Source organism: Muntiacus reevesi, chromosome 16 (genome assembly GCF_963930625.1).
Source record: "Muntiacus reevesi chromosome 16, mMunRee1.1, whole genome shotgun sequence".
NCBI lineage: Eukaryota > Metazoa > Chordata > Mammalia > Artiodactyla > Cervidae > Muntiacus > Muntiacus reevesi.
In genome coordinates, this window is record NC_089264.1 from 56,027,453 (window position 1) to 56,048,910 (window position 21,458).

At 39.8% G+C, this 21,458-nt stretch overlaps 1 protein-coding gene across 2 annotated transcripts in view; it reads left to right on the forward strand.

Moving 5' to 3' along the window:
- The first annotated feature begins 2,584 nt into the window (after nt 1-2,584).
- NSUN7 (NOP2/Sun RNA methyltransferase family member 7) overlaps nt 2,585-21,458 on the forward strand; it is a 38,587-nt gene continuing 19,713 nt past the window's right edge. Inside the window, exons 1-6 of one of the 2 annotated variants that reach the window (XM_065907609.1) lie at nt 2,585-2,942; nt 3,240-3,638; nt 12,122-12,180; nt 12,562-12,692; nt 19,162-19,314; nt 19,650-19,833. In XM_065907609.1, the coding sequence (XP_065763681.1) occupies nt 3,329-3,638; nt 12,122-12,180; nt 12,562-12,692; nt 19,162-19,314; nt 19,650-19,833 (837 nt within the window). In that variant the 5' untranslated portion in view covers nt 2,585-2,942; nt 3,240-3,328. The other variant, XM_065907610.1, reaches the window with a different exon arrangement.

A 21,458-nucleotide genomic window follows, 5' to 3' on the forward strand; every position in this document is an offset into this window, starting at 1 on the left:
TTACTCAAACTATATTTTGAAAGACAATAGTATTTTAAAATTTATAGATAGCTTTTTATCTCACATTTTCCACAGATCATACTGGGTACTGTGTGATGCATAATAAAATATACCATGACCCCTAAAGACACCGTCATATTTATAAGCTGTGCATGTGAAAGAGTGATATTTTGCTCTTTCTGGGAATAAAAAGATATAACAAAACTTAAAAGACACAATAAAACTTTTTAGAGTGTGTGTATTGTTTGGGTTGTGCAAGTAAGGATGGCAGAAGAGGGGAGGACAGAGATACACATAAATATATACAATAAAAAATAAAGGGTCTCAAAATACAAGTATACATATCCATTAATTTCCTGAGGGTGAAGTCCCTGATCATTCTATACATTTTTTTAACCTTCAAGAATGAGGAAAGTGTGAGGCACATGGTAAGAATTTAATATACATCTGGTAAATGAATGAAAGCATATATGCATGCACAAAATATTATGGGAACATAAAGTAGGGGAGACTCCACATTGAGATTAATGGGAGTGAGTGAACTGGTGGGTGATGGGGTCAGGGCAAACAGATTTGTAGAAAATTGCTACTAATAGTTTCCCAATATCCATTCTCCCCTTCTTAACAACAGAGGGGAAAGGAGGAACTAACTACTGAGCTACTACTTTCAGACAATCTTGACGTATATCATTCCACTAAATACTCACAAACCTCCTCAAAGGCAGCATTATTATTCAGTCCGCCTTGTAGGTCCAGAAACTGAAGCTGAGGGATGTAAGGACTTGCCTAAGGTTACACAGATAATAAACTTACCAAAAGCCAAAGTCTAGCCCTTCCTGTTTAACACATGGAGAAAGAACCAGCGAACACAATTTAGAACCTCTTGAAGGACCACACTGATCTTAGTTACATAAATTATGCTTCTTTTCCAGATTGGACCACTTCTACAAAGAAGATGAACCAAATTTGAGATTCTCAGCCAGCAGCAAATAAGGTATTTACTCAAGTATATTTACCATACTTCTTGCTGAATTTGGGACTTGCACTTGCAAGATTTTCCTGTGACTTCGATCTCAGTCCAAAATGAAGAACTTCATTCAACTTGCAGGCTTTGGTTTTTGCTTCATATAGAAAATGGAGACCAAGTATCTAGCAGATTTTTCTTTCTTTTAAGTAGATATTAGCATCTATTTTATTTTCAATAAAATAAAATCTTATTTTTAAAATGATTTCATGATTTTTTTCACTTAAAACTTGAAATGTAATTTGTCAAGTTGCACAATCCAATGCCCATTTCTGTTTTAAAACCTAGAACTTTTCTAAACCAGGCAAGAAATGTGAAGTACATACATGTTACTTTTCATCACATGATCTTTATATATTCATATTTGCATTTGTTCATTGAATCTTACTGTAAGAAAAATTTGAGAGCATACAGAAAAGTTGTAGCTATTACGACTGGCATTTAAGTCATCAGACTATTAGACCTATTGAAGTCTGTTGGAGAAGTTTCAAAGCAGCAACGCAAATGGTATACAGTAGAGGAAAAAAGCAATCTTTTTTCTCCAGTTTTAGAATATGCACTTTGGAGATAGGTTAACAGGCAATAAATGAAAAGCTTAAGATGCACATAAATTTAAATCTCAGTCATTTGGTTTTTATTCTAGAAATTAAAGTATTTTTCCACTGCCTTTAAGACTGAGCACCGCTGGTTTTTCCTTGGTAAGTTAGGATGCAGACTTCTCTCCAGGACACTCAAAAATTAAAGTAGCCATATTAAAACCCTTTGGGGGAAGTTTATACATATCCCCAGTTCCATTCAATACTTTCAGGGGTGTGAATTTGCTTGTTTGTAGGCCCATTTCAGCAACATCTTTCTTTGCAGGCAACTCCTGGGAAGGAGGCTGACAAAGATCTTTACGCAGCTTGCCCCGGAAGGCTTCACCCGTGGCTCAGCGGGTGAAGAGTCGGCTTGCAACTTAGGAAAAGAGAAGACGGGGTGGGGGTTCCATCCCTGGATTGGGAAGACCCCCTGGAGAAGGAAATGGCAACTCACTCCGGTACAGTATTCTAGCCTGGAAAATTCCACGGACAGAGGAGCCTGGAGGGCCACAGTCCATGGGGTCACAGAGAGTCAGTCCTAGAAGGGCCGTCTAATGTGATATCTGTGGTATCTATTGTTCTAAAAAGCGTGGAAATACAGTCGACTCGTCAGTTTTTTTACGTTTTTTTTTCTTCAATAGTTCTACACTGAGACGTTTTAACATTTCCTGCGTGCCCCCTAACCCGCTAAACTGGGTGCTGTCAGCAACACAAAATTCTTGCTTTCAAGGAGATCACAGGGGACACGCTGGAGAAGAAGGGGCCCTTGTGGTTCTGGGGAAGTCGAGGATCGCCAAGCGGTCCAATCACGCAGGGCCCCTCCACCTGAGGAGCGGCAGGCACAGGTGTCCGGGGCGCGCGAGGAGGAGCTACTCCGGAAAGAGAGGACGCGCCGGCCAAATCCCGCGGGAACTGCCCTCTGGCCGCGTCCCTCCCCGCGCCGCGCCCTTGGTTGCCACGGAGACCCGGGGCCTGGGCCGGCTGACTGCGGCAGACGGGGGAGGCCTACCTTTCCGCGGCCGGAGCCGGCGGGCCCACCAGCCTCGTGCTCCACCCGGCTCGGCTGCCGCCTTCGTGGAGACGCCCGCGCGGGCGGGCGAAGCCCTGAGGCGCATCCTCCCTCAGGAACCCGGGCGAAGCGAGAGCCGGGGGTCGCGACCCCCCTGCCCCGACCCCGGCGGGTGGGAGGGGCTCATTTGAACCCAACTGCCTGCGCGGACCGCCGCGGCAGCCCAGCAGCCCCGGGGCCGCCGAGGGCGTGTGTGAGGTACCAGCCGCCGGTGCCCGAAGCGCTGCCGCGGCTGTGTTCCCAAAGCCCCGGGGAACGCCCGCCCTCTGGGGTAAGGGAGGACTCGCGGGAGCCTTTAAAGGAGCGCCCGAGGGGCCCAGGTGGGCTCTTGGGGCAGCGCTGCACCCGAACGGGGCTCGGTTAAGGTCTCGTCGCTTCGGAGGCCGTTCGGAGCCGTCTCCACCCCTCTCGCTTTGTGAGTGTGTGGAGGTTTCCCGGCTCGAAGTAGGGGATGCTCGGGGCGGCCAGGGGATGCCGCCGCTTGGTCTCTGGGGCCACACGACGTGGGTCACCAGGTGTGGTCTTGCGGAAAGAGTGGTTTAAGCGGGATAATCTTTTGTTTTCACAGAGCCGATGCTCGAACAGGGAAAACCATTTCCCGGAACATCTGAACTGTAATTCGAGCTTGAGTTACCTGGGACAGTCAGGGGGGCAAACATGTTTAACTCCGCAAGTGAACTGGAGGTTTTGGAAGAAACAACTGCGGAGATCTCCCGACTCTCTTCGCTGGCGCTGGCAGGGGACCCAGCATGCAGCGACAACAGCGCAACTGGTTCACCCGAAAAAACTGGCTATCCGGACTCCGTTTACATTCTGGCAGCGAACATTTTTCAGGGCACTAGACTCGAAAAGTCACCAGAGAAAGCCTTAATAAAGTATGGGAATGAGCCCTTGCGGTCCTCAGCCGAATCCGAGGATGAGTCCTTTCAGCGTTTGTCCTATGAGTTGGCTTTCAGTGCCCTTAAGTGTGAGTAGTACCAGTTTTGACAGCCCTAAAAGAGAATAATGAGAGAATTTATGAGGTGCATCCTCCTCGCACCCTCACACACGTACACCAGGTTTTGTTTTTAGGCTTCTGAATATCTTTGGTCCGTTGCAGATGTCAAGCCTTTAAGGAGAGGTTCCAAAACAATCTCTTTCAGTCAGATACGTTTTCCACTGTAGATTTCCCTGTGCTTAGGGGGTCAAAATTAAGATGATTCTTTTCACTGCCATTTGCTTTGTTTAGTTTTGGAAGCTTGTAAATTTATTCTTCCGAATTTTTGTAGAAATCTCTTTTAATTTGCCTCCAGGACTTGAGGTGTAATATTTCAGATTTCTTCGATGGTGGGTAATTACCAACTTCTGAGTATGGGGTTGATTACAGTACAGAACCAAATATTTTTACTATGAGAGCAGTCACAGGGCCTGGAGACAGGTTTTAGTGCCAGCTGTCAACTGTAATAGAGTATAAACTAAAGTTTGTATTGATTTGTATACTGACTGAAAAGAAGTTCCAGAAATATTTGGAGTATTAGCAGCATGGCTAAAATGATAAAACTTCCTAAAGAGACACCTAGAAAGGGCATTACATGCATCATTTACTTACTGTTAGTACTTATTGGGCCTTGCACATCCTTGCTCAGAGTTGGTTAACAATTGTTCAGTTGAATTAAGATATCCCATTAATTACTCAGCTATAAATGTGTGTTTTTGGTTGTCTACAGACATGATGTAGCTCAGCTCTGAAGCCAGCAATTTGTCATCACAGAGAAAAATTTGTGTGGTGTTCAGAGGCAGCTTCTCTCTGAGTTTCATTTCTTTAGTTTCGGCTTGTGATATTTTTCTTAAAAAATCTGTCTTAGCCATTTTTCCCTCCTCCAGTTTAAACTTTCAGATTCTATTTCATCCCTTCCCTCCTCTTCTGTTTTAAAACTTAAAGACCAACCAGAGTGTTGTACTTTAAATCACGAGTCAAATTAACATTTGAAGATTTTCTCCTTGGAACAGTGAGATGCACACCAGGCATGTGTCAATTAATTGATGTTTAATGTTAATGCCGAAACTCTATTATAGACAATTTTTTCCTGATAAGAGTACTGAATCTTACCTTTGTGTGTGCTGTGTGTGCTTAATTGCTCAGTCTTGTCCAGCTCTTTGTGACCCTGTGACTGTAGCCCACCAGGCTCCTCTGTCCCAAGGGATTTTTCAGGCGGGAATACTGGAGTGGATTGCCTTTAGAAATCAGTAATAAATTACTGAGATTATTTATTACTGAGATTATTCTTTGTAAAATTAATCCATTGATTAGATGGTCATGTTGTAGTAATGTGTATGGTAGTTTTCTTTCTCTCAATCTTTATTTCTGTTTTATGAAAGTGTCTTGTGACTGACATGTTTTAAAAACGCAGATCCCAGTTAGATAAATTACTGTCATTTGTTGTTGTTCAGTCACTCAGTTGTGTCCGACTCTGCGGCCCCATGGATTGCAGTATGCCAGGCTTCCCTGTCCCTCACCATCTCCTGGAGCTTGCTCAAACTCATGTCCATTGAGTCGGTGATGCCGTCCAACCATCTCGACCTCTGTCATCCCCTTCTCCTCCTGGCTTCAGTCTTTCCCAGCATCAGGGTCTTTTCCAATGAGTCAGCTCTTCAGATCAGGTGGCCAAAATATTGGAGCTTTAGCTTCAGCATCAGTCCTTCCAGTGAGTATTCAGGACTGATTTCGTTTAGGATTGACTGGTTTGATCTTGCAGTCCAAGGGGCTCTCGAGAGTCTTTTCCAATACCACAGTTCAAAACCATCAATTCTTCGGCACTCAGCTTTCTTTATAGTCCAACTCTCATATCCGTACATGACTATTGGAAAAACCATAGTTTTGACTAGATGGACCTTTGTTGGCAGAGTAATGTCTCTGCTTTTTAATATGCTGTCTAGGTTGGTCATAGCTTTTCTTCCAAGGAGCAAGCATCTTTTAATTTCATGGCTGCAGTCATCATCTGCAGTGATTTTTGAGTGCAAGAAAAAGCCTGTCACTGTTTTCATTGTTTCCCCATCTGTTCACCATGAAGTGATGAGACCGGATGCCATGATTTTGGTTTTTTGAATGTTGATTTTTAAGCCAGCTTTTTCACTCTCTTTCATCTTCATCATAGGCCTTTATAAACCTACTTTTCCTTGAAATGTTCATTTTTATAAGTTCAAATTCTAAGATGAGATGGCTTTGGTGGTTTAATGATAATAATACCTTGCTTTAAATTATCATCTGAATAATTTCTGAATGTTCATATGGAATAAAGCTAGAATTCCTAAATGCAGTAGATTTCCAAAGTAATTAAGAGCCTGATGTTTTGCTTTAAAATATTGGAGGTTTTTATATATTCCACTTTTGTCTTTTGTATTATCAGTGTTCTTTCAGTATTTTCACATGTGATATTTTATAAACTCAACATCTGGCTTTTATAGCATAGGTTCAGGGAATCATGGTTCAGGAAAGAAAACTCAGGATTTCTTCTTTAAGGTTTTATAGGAGCAGTAAAGCTGAAAAGGTTAATGCACAAACTAAAGAGAGCTTGGGTAATGATAGTCTTTTTTAATTTTTATGATTTCCAGTTTTATTATTTGCCCTTTTGTTGATGTCCTTTGTGTGTAAGCTCTTTCAAAGCAGAGTGTGTTTTTTTGATTAATTGTTTAAAGGGTTCAGAATAATGATTTTTTGAAATGATAACCACTATTCTTACTCTGCTAAATAAGACACAAGGTCAGTTTTCTGCTAAAGAAGGTAATGAAGAGTAGTAATGAAGAGTAACCTATTCCTATTAAGTTTGACTTATGTCAGAGAAGTAGAGTATTAGCAGCTAATTTATTTTTTCAAAGAATCTCTGGATGTTTCAAGACTACCAAATATTAAAACAGAAGAAAAACTGGCAAAATGATTTCTTAAAAAATAAATTAATGAACAACTCATTAAGAAAAAAAATTGAGGAAGAAGGTATTCCTGAAATTGTTGATCATCAGTTCAGTTCAGTTGCTCAGTTGTGTCTGACTCTTTGCGACCCCATGAATCACAGCACGCCAGGCCTCGCTGTCCATCACCAACTCCCGGAGTTCACCCAAACTCATGTCCGTCGAGTTGGTGATGCCATCCAACCATCTCATCCTCTGTTGTCCCCTTCTCCTCCTGCCCTCAATCTTTCCCAGCATCAGGGTCTTTTCAGATGAGTCAGCTCTTCGCATCAGGTGACCCAAGTATTGGAGTTTCAGCTTCAGCATCAGTCCTTCCAATGAACACCCAGGACTGATGATCTTTAGGAGGTACTGGTTGGATCTCCTTGCAGTCCAAGGGACTCTCAAGAGTCTTCTCCAACACCACAGTTCAAAAGCATCAATTCTTCAATGCTCAGCTTTCTTCACAGTCCAACTCTCACATCCATAGATGACCACTGAAAAAACCATAGCCTTGACTAGACAGACATTTGTTGGCAAAGTAATGTCTCTGCTTTTTAATATGCTGTCCAGGTTGGTCATAACTTTCCTTCCAAGGAGTAAGCGTCTTTTAATTTCATGGCTGCAGTCACCATCTGCAGTGATTTTGGAGCCCCCCAAAATAAAGTCTGTTACTATTTCCACTGTTTCCCCATCTATTTGCCTTGAAGTGATGGGACCGGATGCCATGATCTTAGTTTTCTGAATGTTGATCTTATTTCTGGCTTAATTCTTTCTCCAACCTCTTTAGGTGTATATACTAATTGGTGACCTCTCAGTCCAAGGAATTTGTTGTGTCAGTAATTTGGTCATTTCAGAATCATGTAACCTGTTGGTGAAAAACCTGGCAAATACTTAACGTATGATTGAGCTATGTCTTTGGGCATCACTAACTGTAGTCACGGATCCCTAAGACCACCCTCAGGTTCAGTGATTCACTGGAAGTACTCACAGAACCCAGCAAAGCTGTTATATTCATAGTAATGTTTATTACAATGAAAGGATTAAGATTAAAGTCAGCACTGGGAAAATGTACACAGGACAAAGTTCAGAAGAGATCAGGTACAAGCTTTCTATTGTCCTTTCTCAAGGAAGTCTTAGGGACAGTACTTAATTCTCCTAGCAACAGTGTTTGACAACATGAATGAAGGTTGTCAGATTGCCCTCCTTCCACGGATACAAAAACCCCATGTGCCTCTATAATTATTCCTTTTTAAAACTGAAGTATAGTTGGTGGACAATATCCTGTTAGCTTCAGGTTACAGCTAAATTATCCAGTTACCTATTTTTTCAGATTATATTCCATTAGAGGTTATTACAAGATATTGAACACAGCTTCCTATGTTATACAATAAATTTTGTAACTTATCTATTTTACTTATAGTAGTTAATCCCTGTTACTCCCATATTCCTAATTTGTCCCTCCTTTCCTCTCTTGCCGCTTTAGTAACCATAAGTTTGTTGTCTGTGTCTGTGATTCTGTTTGTTTTATATATAGATTCATTTGCATTATTTTAAAATTCTACATATAAGCGATAGCTTACTTGTATTTCTCTATCTGGCTTCACTAAGTATAGTGTTCTATAGTTCCATCCATGTTGCTGCAAATGGCAGTAACATTCATTCTTTTTTATGACTGAGTAATATTCTGTTGTAGGTATATATACACATATGTATATATATAGTCTGCATCTTAAGTCAGTCATCTATTGATGGGCACTTGGGTTCTTTCCATGTCTTGGCTGTTGTAGATACTGCTGCTATGAACATTGGAGTGTGTGTATTTTTTTTTAATGTTAAAAACTTTTATTTATTTGTTTGATTGAACTGGGTCTTAGTTTTGGCGTGTGGGATCTTTGATCTTTGTTGTGGCATGTGAACTCTTCTTAGTTGTAACATGTGGGATCTAGTTCCCCGACCAGGGCTCAAACCCAGGCCCCTCCCAGGTACTGGGAGCACAGAATCTTAGCCATTGGACACCAGAGAGGTCCCTGGAGTGCATGTATCATCTTGAATTAGAGTTTTTGTCTTTTCTAGATATATACCCAGGAGTGGGATACTGATGATACAGATTTTCTTTTTTTTAAGGCGCCTCCATATGATTTTCCAAATGGCTACAACAATTTGCATTCCCACCAATAGTGTACAAGGGTTCCGTTTTCTCCACACCCTCTCCAGCATTTGTTATGTGTAGACTTTTTGATGATAGTCACTCTGACTGATGTGAGGTGATATCTCATTGTGGATTTGATTTGCATTTCTGTAATAATTAGTGAAGTTGAGCATCTTTTCATTGCCGGTTGGCCATCTGTGTATCTTCTTTGGAGAAATGTCTTCTTGGGTCTTCTGCCCTGTTTTGATTGGCTTCTTTGTTTTTTTTGCTACCTGTTTTATGAACTCTTTGTTTATTTTGAATATGAAGTCCTTGCTGGTCATTTTTTTACAAATCTTTTCTCCCATTCCATAGGTGTGTTTTTGTTTGGTGAATGGTTTCCTTTGCTGTACAAATCTTTTGACCAATTAGGTCTCGTTTCTTTTTTTTTTTTTGGCCTGGGGAAATTGACCTAAGAAAATATTGCCACTATTTATGTCAAAAAATGTTTTGTCTTAGTTCTCTTTTAGGAGTTTTATGGTGTCATGTGTGGTATTTAGGTCTTTAGGCCATTTTGAATTTATTTTTATGGGTGGAGTGAGGGAGTGCTGTAATTTTATTGATAGAAATAGCTGTCCAGTTTTTCTAACACTGCTTGCTGAAGAGGCTGTCTTTTCTCCATTGTATATTCTTGCCTTCTTTGTCAGCTTAGATGAGCTGACCATAGGTATGTGGGTTTATTTCTGGATTGTCTATTCCATTCCACTTATCTTTATGTCTGTTTTTGTGCTAATACTATGCTACTTTGGTTACTGTGGTTTTGTAGTATAGTCTGAAATCTGGTAGGGTTATACCTTCAGCTTTGTTCTTTTTCCTTAGGGTTGCTTTGGCAGTTCTGGGCCTTTTTTGGTTCCATATACATCTTAGGATTATTTGTTCTAGTTCTTAAACAATGTCACGGGTATTTTGATAGGGATTGCATTAAATCTGTGCAGTGCTTTAGGTAGACTGACCACTTACTTTTTCTTACTAATTCTTCCAATCCAGGAGCATGGACTATCATTCCATCTCTTTGAATTATCTTCAGTTTCCTTTATCAGTGTTTATAATTTTCAGTGTATAGGTCTTTCACCTCCTTGTTTAAGTTTATTCCTAGCTGTTTTTAATGCAATCAATGAGATAACTTTTTTTTTTAACTTTCTCTTTCATCATGTAAAGAACTACAGTAGATTTATGTATTTGGCTACCTTTCTGAATTCATTTATTAATTCTAATAGTTTTTGTGTGAAAACTTTAGGGTTCTCCATGTACAGTATCATATTATATCCAAGTAGTGACAGTTCTACTGCGTCCCTTCCAATTTGAATATAGTTTGCTTTGTTTATTTGGCTGTGTTGGGTCTTTGTTGCGGTGTGCGGGATCTTCATTGAATCATGGGGGTCTTTTGTGTGGCACACAGACTCTCTAGTTGTGGCTCAAAACCTTAGTTGCTCCATGGCATCTGGGATCTTAGTTCCCTGACCAAGGATTGAACCCACGCCCCCTGCACTAGAAGCAGATTCTCGACAACTGGACCATCAGGAAAGTCTTGATTTCATTGTTGAACTCATTGGGTTTTTAGTAGCATGTCGTTTAGTTTCCATATGTTCACTTTTTTCCAATTTTTCTTTCTGTGATTGATTTCTGGTTTCATAGAATTTTTGTTAGAAAAGCTGCTTGAAATAGTTTCTACCCTTTTAAATTCGTTGTCTTGTTTTATGACTTAGTGTGTGATCTATTCTGATGTTCCATGTGCCCTTGAAAAGGATCTGTCTTCTGGTTTTTTTGGATATAGTGTTTTGTAGATATCAGTTAAGTTCAAATGATTGTGTCATTTAGAACCTCTGTTGTCTTATTGAGTTTTTTCTTTGAATCATCTCTCTATTGATGTCAGTGGGGTGTTAAGGTCCTTTATTATTGTATTATCATGGAGTGTTAAGGTCTGTTATTATTGTATTATTGTTAGTTTCTCCCTTTATGTCTGTTAGTGTTTCTTTTTAATATATATTTAGGTGCTTCTCTATTGGAGGCATTTATGTTAACAAGCATGTTATCTTCTTGCATTGATCCCTTTATCATTATATAATGCCCTTCTTTGCTTTTCTTTATGGGCTTTGTTTTAAAATCTATTTTGTCTGATGTGAATATGGCTACCCCTGCTTCCTTATTGTTTCCATTTTCTTGAGCTATTTATTTTTTATCTCCTCCCTTTTGGTCTGTGTAGGTCTTTCACCCTGAAGTGAGTCTCAGGTAGGCAGCATATTGCAGGTTCTTGGTTTGGTTTTGTTTTTCCATTCAATCTGACACTGTGTCTTTTGATTGGAGCATTAGTCCATTGACATTTGAGGTAATTATGGATAGGTATGTACTAATTGCCATTTAATCCTTGTCGTTATAACAAATGGGACACTCATGTGCCCTGCGGAGGTTTCAAAATATGTCTGTATGTTTTTACTTATTATCTTTGTAATTATACCTGTGACCAGAATGCTGTCTCATCCTGGATCTTTACATGGGTAACTCCTTATCATTTGGGTCTTAGATTAAGTGTCATCTTATCAGTGTCTTCACTAGTGAGTTTTATCAAATATTTAAATAAGAAATAACACCAATTTAGTGCAAACTATTCCAGACTAGAAGAAGAGGGGATATTTCCCACAAATTTTATAAAGGCCAACATAACCCCGATACCAACACTGACAAAGATATTATGAAGAGAAAATTATAGGCCAATATCCTTCATGAACATAAGCATAGAACAAAAATCCTAAATAAAATGTTAGCAAATTAAATTCAACAGTACATAAAAGGATAAGACATTATTAATTAGATCCTCTTTAATGTTTTTCAAGGATATAAATTAGAGGTTGAAATTCCTTTATCACTACCTCAGTTATTCAGATAATGCTCCTTTGACTATGACTCCATGTGGAGCCTAGGCTTTCCTGGTGGCTCAGTGGTAATGAATCTACTTACCAAGGCAGGAGATGTGAGTTCGATCCCTCATCTGAGAGATCCTCTGGAGGAGGGCATGCCAACCCACTCCAGTATTCTTGCCCAGGGAAATCCCATGGACTGAGGAGTCTATGGGGTTGCAAAAAGTCGGACACAGCTTAGCAAGTAAACAATAAACGGCAACACCACCATGTGGAGCCTGGGTCATAGGGGTCTAGGATTCATAAAGATTACAGATATTTCATTATGCCGTTGTAATTTGGGTCTTTATCAAGAATTAAGGTTTATTTTGGATATGAAAGTAAAAGTATTTTGCAGTATTGGCTAAAGTGTGTTTTGATTACAGAGTTTTCATTTTCAGCTTTGGTATTTTCATAACAGACATTTTCTTTGTTTTGTAGATCAAGATATTTTGGAAACTATATTAATAGACAGCTATATCTTCCCAAGTACCACAATAGTAAGTGTATAACTTTTATAAAATTAGCTGTCTCATGAGTGTTATTTAGAAAGTACTAAAAATAAGCCTTGGGATTTAAATAACTAGTTTGTTTAATGCTAAGACATCTTCAAAACATAGCCTTAACTCTTTCCTACTTCTAAGTTTCTAATATAGATCCTACTCCTTTCATTTGGATGAACATGCCAGAAATTGTCCTTTTTGAAAGTCTTATTTTTTACTGAATTTTTTTTCTAGTTTGCAGTCCTTTTCTGTCTCCCAGTTTAATCAGATGATGTGAAAATAGTCATACTCCTGCTCTCTTGAAAAATAATGGAATGGGAAATATTGCTGTTAGATATTATTTGTATGCTATTCCTTCTGTGTGTTTCCCCTTGGTAGCCACATCATTTGAACAGTCTTATCATTGTGATGCTATATGATTTCCAAGACAGAAAATTTCAAGCTCGTCTCCTTTCTGATAATGAAGCGTCTATAGCAGAAGTTCTAGAAGTGGAGAACCTTCTTAACAGGTAACTGTGAAGGTTAAGAGGATGTTTTATATGAATTTGTGATTAGTATTTCATTGGTGAAATAGTATACAATATAATGTGTGGATAAGGGTTAAAATTTTATAGAGAAAAAAGGTAAAAGTTCATAAGTTTCTTGAGTTCCTTTAAAAACAGATCTTGAACAAAGTAAATATTCTACTTAAATTCAAGTTGTTTTGAAAGCTTGAATTGTAAGATCCAATTTGTAAGTATTTGGAAAATCATGAAAAATTCTGACAATTCTTAGCACATACATAACTTACACTTCATTTGAAACAGCTATTATTTATTTACTTGGCTTTGTTTACAGCTGTTAAAAAAAAACTAACATATCAAACAAGAAAATTCCAATTAGATAAGAACCCACCACTTTGCCAAATTGAAAAAAGAAGAATCTATAGCTTTTACAACTTAATGTCAGTAGTTAAGAACAAAACTAACATATTTAAAATTTGTTTTCCTTTCACCCTAAATATCAGCAGAAGCCTAGCATGAGGACAATAATAGCACCTACCTAAAAAGGTGGTTGGGAGAACTAATGAAAGTAATGTGTGTAAAATGCTGAGTTAGAGCCAGACACATAGTAGATGATAGCAGATGGTCATTCATGAAATGCCGCTATTGTTAGGGCTTCAGGATCCTAGTTCCTCAGCCAGGAATGGAACCATGCCTCCTCCTGTGGAAATGCAGTGTCCTAACTGGACCAGCAGAAAAGTCTCCTGTGCTCTTAAGCCTTATTAGAAAGCACAGCATAGCAAACAAGAGCAGTCCTGTAGGAAGATGTTTACCTGGTGAATAATCTGGAACAGTTGTCATGTCTCATTTTATATTGTTAGGGAACACTCGAGCAGTTTCATTTTGAAGGTTGAGACCAAAAGAGTCACTGAGGGGAGTTATAGTGATAACTTACCTTTATTGAAGAACACTTAATATATATCAATCACTATTACAAGAAGCTGTTCACATAATAATTTTTCGAAGTGAATATTGTTACCAACCTGTATTTTTATGCAGAGGAAAACTGAAGCACAGACATATTAAAGGAACCTGTCTAATGCCATAGAGCTAGAAAGAGAAGTGCCAGAATTCAAATTCAGGAAGGCTAACTGAGAGAACTTCCCTGTAGCTCAGAGGGTAAAGAATCTGCCTGCAGTGCAGGAGACCCGGGTTCCATCCCTGGGTCAGGAAGATCCCCTGGAGAAGGGAATGGCGATCCACTCCAGTATTCTTGCCTGGAGACTCCCAGGGACAGAGGAGCCTGGTGGGCTACAGTCCACAGGGTCCCACAGAGTCAGACACAACCAAGTGACTAACACTTTCACTTTCACTTCAGAGCTCAAGATTTAACCATTTATACGCTACTGTTCCTTCCACTTAAGCTGGTGAATCTTGGGTAAAGCATGCTAGACGATGACAGATATGACATAGTAATATGTCAGTTGTAGCCATGAGAAATATGGGGATGGGCAAAAGCAATTGAATGTAGGTACCTTAGATAAGCAAGGATCTTGCTTCTGTTTACTACATAAGTTCCTGGGCAACCACTTCACTCCCCATACCAGTGCTAGGGAACCTGCCTTAGAGGATGGGTACCCAGGGTGGGTGTAGATACACTGGAGAAAGAGTGGTGGGGGCAGTGTGCTTTGAGACAAGCTCTGAGTTTCAGCTTTCCTGAACTGCTTTCCGTTTCCATTTGACGTAGGACTAAGGAGATTCATGGAAATCTTAACTTAGTGTGCGTAATGAGAGCTGAGGTTAGGCTAAAGCAGCCAGGAAAGCCACAGAGCTCTAACCAAGTAAGAAAGACCAGACTGTGGTTTCAGCAGCAGCAGATTCTTAGCTGAGAATGCTAGCAAGGCAGGTAGGAAATAGGACAAGCAAAGACCATGGCTCATGAGGCCAGAAGAACCGGAAGATACTGTTGTCTAAGGTTCCTGATTCCTCAGATTTTTACTTTTCCCTGTAATACATACCGTGCTACCTCCTGCCTGGAGGAGGTTATCTGGTTACGTTCCTGTCAGTGCAACAGAAACTACCCGAACCAATCGAGCTTCATATAATACAGATTTTATTCCCACATTAGTTATTTTATATCCAATTCATAGTATTTTATAGGAGAAATGTGTGTATTTAGTGGTTGAATTGAAGATAATAGTAGTGTAATATACTTGTATAATGATAACACTGAGAAAATCCATGTATAATGAGAAAGATAATGCTGAGAAAATACATGTACAAAGATAACTGAGAAGGTTTTAATCAAGAATCACAGCTTTCAAGTAATAGAAGCTATTTTCAGTTAGCGTGAGCAAAAATGGAAAATGTTCTTAAATAGATCCTGGAATGGCTCATGCAATTCAAAGACTCAGGAAGAGGATGAAATCAGGAACTGGAAAGATGTCAGGATTTTCTTTGTCTCTTTTTTTCTGCTTCTCTCTTAATATCTGCTTCATTCTCTTTTTCTCTCCTGATCTGCCTTCTCTGTTTCTAGCCTACAAGGAAAAAGCCTTACTGCTGTACCCCAGGTCTTAAACTTACTTGTTACACTTGTATCTTAGTTTCTTTGCTTAGATTAATTTATTATCTCTACACCCAATTCTAAATTCTACCCCCTTCCAGGGAATTTGACTCCTGGTGGATCTAGTGCATTCCCTTGGGCCAGTCCTCCATAGCTAATGGAGTAGAATTCTGAACTCAGAATGTTGGAGGCCAGCTTCTATAGATCATCTGGGTCTTAGGGCTGGGCAGCATTGTCCCCAGGGCAGTAGAATCATTTTAAGCTTGAAGTATACCTTAGTATGTATCTACAAGACGATGAAGACTAATTTTAAGAGGTGATAGAAGAAGCAGTTGTTTAGCAAGAAACTGAATGAGAATCACTTTCTCCTTATAAAAATTGTGTTTGATCTTTGTTGTCTCTACCCGAGATCCTTGTGTTTTATCCCTCTGTGTACGAACCGGTATCTTTTTCTTCGTTTGTTCATGGCTCTAGGGATAGAGCCCAAGATGAACCTATTATCATTCATTTATCTATTATTTTTGTCTGTGCTGGGTCTTTGTTGCTGCACGGGCTATTCTTCAGAAGTCCATGGGCTTCTGATTTTGATGGCTTATCGTGGTGGCTTCTCTTGTGGAGCACAGGCTCTGGGGCACTCAGGCTTCAGTCGTTGTGGTCCATGGGCTCAGTAATTGCAGTTCTTGAGCTCTAGAGCATAGGCTCAGCAGTTGTGGTGTGTGGGTTTAGTTGCTCTGTGGCATGTGGGATCTTCCCAGATCAGGGATGAACCCATGTCTCCTGCATTGGCAGGCAGGTTCTTTACTGCTGAGCTACCAGGGAAGCCCTATCTTTTTGATACATACAAGGGCTTTAAGAACTCATTTCTTGTATAAATGCAACTATCTTTGAAATAGTGTGACCGGATTAAATAAAAGGAGACCACAGCTTCTTCCTTTCTTTCTCTGCATGCCTCATACTAGCTCAAGAATCTGATTCTGCCAGATAATTTGTTGGACTTTGGTAAGGCAAAACTAGAAAATGGACGGTGACATTAGAAAATGGGCAGTGAAAGACTGGAGAAGCAACAGGAGAGGAAGAACTGAGTAGCCCTTCCTCTGAAATCACCAAAACTGTCTTGTTACAGTCAAGGCACCACCAGCTTCTTAGATATTACCCTTGATTCTTCTTCCCTGCCCTCCCCGGCGCCCCGGCCATACCTGTTACATCGAGGTCTGTGACTCCAGTTGGAGGCCGTATGCTGAACGTGGCTACTTGTTTCCGTTTCCACGCCTACTGTCCAAACCCAGGCCATTTATCATCTGTCACTTGGACTACTGCGCTAGCTTCTTCATTCCCTGCCTGTAACTCTTCCTTCTTCACAATCTCTTCCATAGATAAAGTGATCTTTTAAAAACGTAGTTATATAGTCATGACAGAGTGTCTTGGATCAAACTTATTCATTCCTCCTATAAATAACTGTGCATGCTAAGTCGCTTCAGTTGTATCCAACTCTTTGCGACCCTGTGGACTGTAGCCTGTCAGGCTCCTCTGTCCATGGCGTTCTCCAGGCAAGAATACTGGAGTGGGTTGCCATTTCCTTCTCCAGAGGATCTTTCAGACCCAGGGGTCGAACCCGCATCTCTTACATCTCCTGCATTGGCAGGCATGTTCTTTACCACTAGCGGCCACCTGGGAAGCCCCTATAAATAACTAGATGGACAAAATATATGAGGCAAAGATTTTGGACATTAGACAAAAAGCAGCACAGAAATTTAATCCTTGAGAAAATGAAAATAAATGAGGTGAGCCCTGGAATAGTCCTGACTTTATGCTTCCAGGTACTTTGCAGCTGCAATGCAGGAAGGAGGATCTCTAGAGAAAACTGTAGTCTTACTAAATTAACAAAACAGAGATCAGAGTTTTGGTATGATCATTTTTCTTCTTGATTTTATTAATGTGGTAAGGTTATTTACCTTGAATGATTCATGAATGTTAAAACCATTTTTAACATTCATGGATTTAGGGGATAAATCACATTTGCTTAGATATTGCTTTTCTTCTATTCCCAATTTTCTCATTCACATAATGCTTTAGAGTTTCTCATATGCCAAAATGCTTCTGAACACTTGTTCATGGGGTTTTATCTCTCATATTCTTTCCACCCCTTCCTTGGAAACTCTTAGCCCATTTTGCTTACTTAGTGAATATTGTGAAACAGTTCTCAGTATGATGTCTGATTTTTTTTTTTTTTTTAATTTCTTTGGGAATTTCAAGCAGTTCACTGAAGATTATCTTTCGGCATTAAGAAAATAATTTATATTTAAAGAGAGCCACATTTCTTTTGTGTTAGGCATTACTAATGGCACTTCAAAACTTGAGACATTTTGAGAATTCCCTGGTGCTCTAGTGGTTAGGACTCAGTGCTTTTACTGCGGAAGGCCTGAGTTCAGCGCCTGGTTGGGGAACTAAAATCCCACAAACCACGAAGCACAGCAAAAAACAAAAATAAAACCTACCGCCAACAACAGCAAAACACAAAACAAAACAAAAAACCCCTTGAGATCATTGGTTCTTTGTATATAAAATTTCTGATAATTTTAAGCTAAAAAGGATTTGTAAAACCCATTTCTTTTAAAAATAAACTAAGAGAAAATGGTGTGCTAGGTAGGATTCCTTTTTGACAGCCAGACAGGAGTCCAGCTCAAACTAGATTAGGCAAAAGAGAAATTTTATTATAAAGTATCTCACCCAAGGGTTGCACGGTGAGGCTTGCAGGAAGGACGTGGCTGCTTCTCCTACCTGCGCCCTGTGACTCGGGCGCCCTCGGGACTCTCTCCCACTCTGGTCTCTGCCTCGTGGTGCGCTTCGGCTTCCTTCTTACATCTCCTCTTTCTCTTTGTAGAGTGGGAAACTCGGCTGCTGTCAACTCAGCACCACAAACCAGAAAGACTGGCCTGGCGCTCTGATACTACACACAAAAATCCACTTGACTGGTTTGGGTCAAGTGCCCACCCTCTGCCGATCTGCTGTGGCCAAGGAGACAGTCAGTGCACAATACCTCCCAGTGATTTAGGCCATCAGATTAAAAAGGAATCATTGGGTTTTCATTTTATGCCAACCAGTTCTTGTTTTTCTTTCCTGTTATTTGTAACTACGAGATATGAGATAATCAGAACTGGGAAGGACCTGATACCAGTTCATGAAAGCACCTTGATCTTGTCTGACTGCACTCTGCCATCTCTGATAGCACAGACTGACCTATAGAGAGTGCCCGCCAGGCACGGTGCTCGGTGACTCAGTGGTACCAAGTGAAACTCACTCAGTCGTGTCCAGCTCTTTGCGACCTCATGGACTATACAGTCCATGGAATTTTCCAGGCCAGAATACTGGAGTGGGTAGCCTTTCCCTTCTCCAGGGGATCGTCCCAATCCAGGGTTTGAAGCCAGGTCTCCCACATTGCAGGCAGATTCTTTACCAGCTAAACCACCAGGGAAGCCCCATGATACTAATCCCCACAGTAATAGCAAGGTAAGCTGGTCACATTCTACAGATGAGAAAACTGCGGCTGGTGAGAGCATCATACCTGAGGTCACACAGCTAGTAAGTGACAGAGCCTGAATTTAACTTCAGATTTGTCTGACTCCAAGCCCTTCACCTTTACTACATAAAATTTGTTTTTCAACCAGCAGTTGTTATAAACAATTAAGATATACAACTATACAGAGACAGCAAAACCTGAAAAAAAAAAGAAGCAGAATTATTGGGTTTCCATTTTTAAAAATTTGGGGGGATTCCCATTTTAAAATATAGCAAATTTTAACTTTAGACTTCAAAAATTTGAAATAGAATTATAGAGTATTATAATTCTAAATCTAATTGTTAATTTTTTAAGTGGAAAATTGATAGCCTTGTCTTCAATGCAGTAGTTACCAAGAATGGATTTTCTCCCTCTAGTTTTAAGACAAAATTGGCTGCAGCATTGGCAAGATGTCGAATCAAACATGATGCCCTTTCAATTTACCACATTCTTCCAGAAACAGTTAGGAACCAAGAATTAAGGGCCTCCACTTTGCCACTTTATGCTTGGATAAATACTTGTAAAATCAGGTAAGAGTTCTAATCAATTTCTTTACTCAAGTCACTTGCCTTTCAAAATAATATGATAAAAGTATTACCTTTTTAATGGATAACGGGCTCATCTGAGGGAGTGAGTGGGAATTATAGTTTCATTCAGGATTTTATCACCAGATTACCAGAAGCAATTTAATAAATGTGTTAACTTTTTTGTCTCTAATTTTTTTTCCAACTTACTGATGGCTTAAATTATAAGTTCCATTAGATGCAGTATATGCAATGATACTTATATTTATTGTAGGAACAAGATGCTGATATTAAATACATTTTTATGTATTATATTTGTAATTATAACCCTGTATTTACAGCCCTGAAGAAGTTTATTATACCTTGAAGAAAAATGGCTATAATAAAGTCAAATCTGTATTGCATATTGATAGTAAAGTCTTTGCTGTGGATCAGCATTGCTCTGATGTCTTAATTTTTCCATCTCAACTTAAAAGTGATCTTCTAAATATAGATCTTTTTAAAGATTATAAACTTATATTTCAGGTAAACAAATTTTTACTTTCACTGTGGTTCTCAATATTGTGATTCTCTCAATAATCCTGCTCACTCAAAGAATTCCTCTACTTAAAAATAAAACCTAAGAAACTGATTATATTTTGTATAGGTTGTCAAGGAGGTTTATAAGGCCTAACTTCCACATAGAAGGATAAAAGTAATACTGCTATTCAGTGTTCCTGTCATACTTTGGCAGCTTTGCCCCATGTGAAGTGGGCATATTGTAAGGAACATATTCTCCTTCCAAGACACCACAGGTGGGAACTTGTATTGCACATAGCTGAAAAGCTATATTTTTCTCTCCCAAGGGAGGATTCAAGAGAAGACATGGTGATTCCCTTTTCTCTTTTCATTTCTGGGGAAGATGCTAGTGCCAGCCTCCATTTGAAAATGCAGTGTGTAATACGTTCCCATTATCTCTTTACTAGTCTTACAGCTTTGATTTGTAAGATATGTATAATGGCTATCAATACAGGAAGAGAATGTGAGTTATAATGGTATTTCAGTAGAAGGAAAATAAAAGGTTCAAGAAATTGAGTTAAATTAATTTTTATGTCCTTAGATTCCAATTCTTGCCTCAGACTCACTTTGATCTTGTAAGGTTTATCCCTTCACAGTACCTGCATTCTTGGGTAGTGTCTCTTGGACTTATCTTGTGGTGACACCTTATTGAGCACTGAGATCAGTTGCGTAAACTCATCTGCTTAGCCCGCTTTTTAAATTTGTCAACCATCTTACTTTTAATCTCTGTGAACTAGCAGCCAATTAGATGACAATGTGTTGGGGAAGAAAGAATGGCAGTAGCAGGTGAGTACATTTTCATGAAAGTTTAAGAATGGGAGCTAAGGCAGGACATCAGTAATCTATTAATCACATTTGTGGAGTTTGGCATTGCCTTATCACTATCAGTTCAGTTCAGTTGCTCAGTTGTGTCTGACTCTTTGTGACCTCATGGACTGCAGCACGCCAGGGTTCCTTGTCCATCACCAGCTCCCGGAGCCTACTCAAACTCATGTCCATTGCATTGGTGATGCCGTCCAACCATCTCATCCTCTGTCGTCACCTTCTCCTCCTGCCTTCAGTCTTTCCCAGCATTGGGGTTTTTTCCAGTGAGTCAGTTCTTCACATTAGGTGGCCAAAGTATTGGAGTTTCAGCTTTAGTCCTTCCAATGAATATTCAGGACTGATTTCCTTTAGGACGGACTGGTTGGATCTCCTTGCAGTCCAAGCGACTCTCAAGAGTCTTCTCCAACGCCACAGTTCAAAAGCATCAATTCTTCAGTGCTCAGCTTTCTTCACAGTCCAACTCTCACATCCATACATGACTACTGGAAAAACCATAGCTTTGACTAGATGGACCTTTGTTGGTAAAGTACTGTCTCTGCTTTTTAATATGCTGTCTAGGTTGGTCATAGCTTATCGTCCAAGGAGCAAGCGTCTTTTAATTTCATGGCTGCAGTCACCATCTGCAGTGATTTTGGAGCCCCCGGAAATAAAGTCTGTCACTGTTTCCATTGTTTTCCCATCTATTTGCCTTGAAGTGATGGGACCAGATGCCATAATCTTAGTTTTCTGAATGTTGTGTTTTAAGCCAACTTTTTCATTCTCCTCTT